Below are 4071 nucleotides of genomic sequence, written 5' to 3' on the forward strand. Positions count from 1 at the left end.
TATTCATATTCTGAGATGGCTGTTCAATCAGTTTACTCGGCTCTGCTTGTTCTTGTACCATAACTGATTTTACAAAGTGAATATATTTCCCTTTGTTCATATTCAATTTTGGTTGAGTATCTTGGGAAGACGAATCATCTTTACTACAGAATCCTAAACCAGTTTTATCATCAACTGATTTCTGAGAATTCTGTATATTAGTTAAAGTTTTAGATGATTTGTTCCAAGCCTGAATAAGCTCATTGTGCTTTGAATTTTCAAGCAACAATTTTTGAATCATTAATTGATCCCTGCTTCTTTCATTTCTGAGTTCAGCAATCTCCCTTTTCAGACTCAACATATCAACTGATTCATCAGTTTTTGTTTTATCGTCTTTGGGATCATCTTGCTTTACTCTGGTTTTTTCAAACAATAAAGCAAGCTTTTGATACTCACTGACCATGTCATAAAGAGTTGAGATGAGTTCTTCTCTTGTAAAATCAGTTGAACTAAAATCAAATACCTGCTGATCGCTTGATTGATCTTCTATGTTATCAGCCATCAGACATTTTACTTCTTCCTCATCCTCACTAGAACTGCAAGAACTTTCTGGTTCTGACTCTTCGCTGTCAGTTTTTGCCCATTTGGCTTTGCTATCTTCAGCTAGGAGTACTTCATGTTTCTTTCTGTAAGGCTTCTTGTCGTCCTTAGATCTCCTCTTATCCTCATACACTTTCTTCTTTCTTTCAGTTGAGGCTTGATTGTCCTTTTTAGGCTTGAGACAGTTAGCAATAAAGTGACCCGATTTGCCACAGTTGTAACATACATTAGACTCTTCTCTGGAGTTGTTTCTTTGATAATTCTTCTGAAAATTTCCTTGATTTTTCCTCATGAATCTTCCAAATTTCTTAATAAATAGTGACATAGCATCATTGCTCAGTTGATCAGCAGCTTTCTCAACTGAACCAGTTGGTTCACTTCTAACAGCAGTCAAGGCAGTAGTTGCTGCTGGGGTAGATGGTTCTCCTTCTCGAGTTTGAAGTTCAAACTCATATGCTTTCAGGTCAGCAAATAAATCATGAAGTTCAACTTTGTTTAGGTCTTTGGATTCCCTCAATGCCATAGTTTTGACATCCCATTCTTTGGGAAGTCCTCTGATTACTTTCAACGATACTTCTTTATTTGTATACACTTTTCCAAGTGCATTCAGTTCGTTGATGATACAGCTGGTTCTTTCATCATATTCGTGCATTGTTTCTCCCATCTTCATTCTGATGTTGTCGAACTTCTGCACAGCAACTGAAAGTTTGTTTTCTTTGGTTTGTTCATTGCCTTCGCAAAGTTGAATTAACTTCTCCCAAATTTCTTTGGCGGTTTTGCACATTTTGATTTTACTGAACGTTACTTTGTCCAGTGTCTTATACAATATGTCTTTTGCAACATTGTCTAGATTTGCCTTTCTCTTGTCCTCAGTAGTCCACTCATCTCTGGGCTTTTCAATTCGGTGAGGTGCCCCTTCAGTAATAGCAACAGCTGTGTTTGCTTTCAAAATCTTCATGGGTCCGTCTGTTATAACGTACCACATGTCATCGTCTTGTGCAGCTAAATGAGCCTGCATTCTGATTTTCCAGTCATCGAAATCTTCTCTGGAGAACATAGGAATCTTGTTGAATGAGGACATAGTGATCAGATTGAGTATAGATAGTCTTTGATAGGATATGCCCTGCTCTGATACCACTTGATAGGATCGGTTATTGACTAAGGAGTGTTTAGAAGGGGGTGGTTGAATAAACACTTCTAGTAATTTAAATGTTCTTCGAAAAAGGTAGTTCAGTTTTATTACAAACTGAACTAAGTATCCCGTCGGTCAATAACAATCAGTTAAACTGAATAATCAGTTGCGGAAAGTAAACTGATTGAAAGATAGAGTATCTAACTGAAAATGAAAAACTGAAGTAAAGACAACACAATATGTTTCTGGATGTTCGGAGATTTGAATAACTCCTACGTCACCCCTTCTATCTCAAGGATAGGATATTCACTAAAAGACTTTGATCGAGTACAACACTTGTACAGACTCACTTCAGTTAGGACTTATCTACTCATAAACTGAAACTCTTAGTATAATACAATGATCTCTGTGAGTAACTGAACTTAGCACTTATTGAATTATCAATATTACAGAGTGCTAGTTTGCTCAACTTGTAGCCTTGATTGCTACGAATAGATCTAATAAGAGTGAGCTGAGATTTTGACAGAGTAATAGCAAGTTTGAGATTGATAGATCGTCGTCTTTTTTTTCAACTTCTCTTTAGTCATATTTATAGACTTATCTTTCAACGGTAACTTTGAATTTATGTATCTGTTGATTGACACTTCATCATTTCTTGGACAGTGTTCTTGATTGCTACTTCATTATTGATTGTAAAACGGCGTTTTAATTTCAATAGCCGAAATACGTTGTTCTATGTGGTGCGGCTTTCCATATTCAGTTGCTGTCTGATATGTCTTTCTGTCTGTTGAATGAACTTTCCCGAGGTATCTTCAGTTGAGAGACTTTAATATTTTCGGCTGAATGTTTTAACTGATCAGTTCTCAACTGATCAGTTTGTGTCAGCTGATTTCAGTTGATCAGTCCAGCTGCCGAATTTTCTTTCGCGTATTAGTTGATTTAATCGATTGATTTATGTTTTTGTCAAACTCCAGAATTTAGTTTCCAACATGATATGACTGAAGCATCAGGATTTGCACCCTCTTTTGTCATCGTAAAGATTCTGCCTTGAACTTTTCCTTTTCCAACCGAAAGAGGACAATTGTATATTGTGTGTCCCATTTCCTTACATCTATAGCAACGACCGCTTCCGATTAAACATTCTCCTTTGTGTGGCTTTCCACACTTGGGACACAATGGTCGTTCACTATCTGTAGGAGGCAAAGGAAGCCTACTACGCTGCTCCATCTTGCCTTTGCCTTTATAACCTCCTCGAACATTTACACTTGAACCCTGACCTTTAGCTTGAAAACCTTGTCTCCTCAACTACCTTTCCTTCTCTATCTCTTGCTCATCATGTTCAGTAAGTAAGGCTCTCTCCACAATTTCTTGATATGTCCCCACCTTGGACATATGCACATCCCTTATAATTTCGGGCTTTAACCCACGAAGAAAGTGTTCACCTTTATCCTTGTCATTCTCGGCAATAAACGGAACAAATACACAACCTTCTTCAAATTTCAGTATGTACTCAGTAACAGACAAAGAAGCCTGTCTTAACTCAAGAAATTCTTTCACCTTCTTGGCCTTAATTTCCCTTGAAAAATATTTGGCATGAAATAAATCTTTAAACTCGTTCCACTTCAGTTCTTTTACATTAATAGTCACTTTGGTGGCTTCCCACCAAATACGAGCAGTCTTGACCAACATAAACACAGCACAACCAACCTTCTCTTGATCAGTGAATTTCAAATAGTCGAAGATAGCTTCCAAAGCTTTGACCCATTCTAGAGCTACTAATGGATCAGGACCACCAATAAAATCAGGAGGATTCATCCGCCTGAAACGATCATAAGCACCATTTTCAGAACTGTTTGTCGTGCCTTGGACTCTTTCCTGAACTTGACCTTGAATCGTCGTTTGCATTGTAATGCCTGGAAATTTAATCCTGGTAATCTGTAATTATTGAGTTATAAATTTGATATGATTATGAAAGGATTAATCGGGACACGAAATAAGATGTTATGTGAAGGGTGCGGATTGTTGGACAGAACAAGTGGCGCCCGAGAGGTAAGAAATGACCGCTCGAGCGCCAAAGTTCAATAACAACATATCTTGGACAGAAGGTGTGGCGCCCGGGTGGTAGTTTTTAACTGCCCGAGCGCCAAAGTGTGATACGCCGAGCGTTGGACAGAAGATGTCGCGCTCGAGCGGTAATTTATTACCGCCCGAGCGCGAGTCATGCAAGATGTAAATTCGCCACTTGTTTGGCTGCATGCACGTGGATGTATATATATATATATATACAAACGTTAAAAATCCTACAGAAACAAGAATCGAAGGAAAACTTTGGCCAAATTGTTCCTGAATCTTCAAATCGC

The 4071-nt window shown here is 38.1% G+C and overlaps 1 protein-coding gene across 1 annotated transcript; it reads right to left on the bottom strand.

Annotated features, from left to right (window-relative positions):
* Positions 1-3016: 3016 nt before the first annotated feature.
* LOC140839107 (uncharacterized) lies at positions 3017-3616 on the bottom strand. Its single transcript, XM_073205740.1, has one exon. The coding sequence runs from the start codon at positions 3614-3616 to the stop codon at positions 3017-3019; it is 600 nt and encodes a 199-aa protein (XP_073061841.1).
* Positions 3617-4071: the final 455 nt, after the last annotated feature.

The sequence above is a fragment of the Primulina eburnea genome, chromosome 8, assembly GCF_022965805.1.
Source record: "Primulina eburnea isolate SZY01 chromosome 8, ASM2296580v1, whole genome shotgun sequence".
Classification (NCBI taxonomy): domain Eukaryota; kingdom Viridiplantae; phylum Streptophyta; class Magnoliopsida; order Lamiales; family Gesneriaceae; genus Primulina; species Primulina eburnea.

What these genes read in the sequence shown, in the direction of transcription:
- LOC140839107 (XM_073205740.1), bottom strand. Translation starts at nt 3,616, where the DNA reads ATGCAAACGACGATTCAAGGTCAAGTTCAGGAAAGAGTCCAAGGCACG.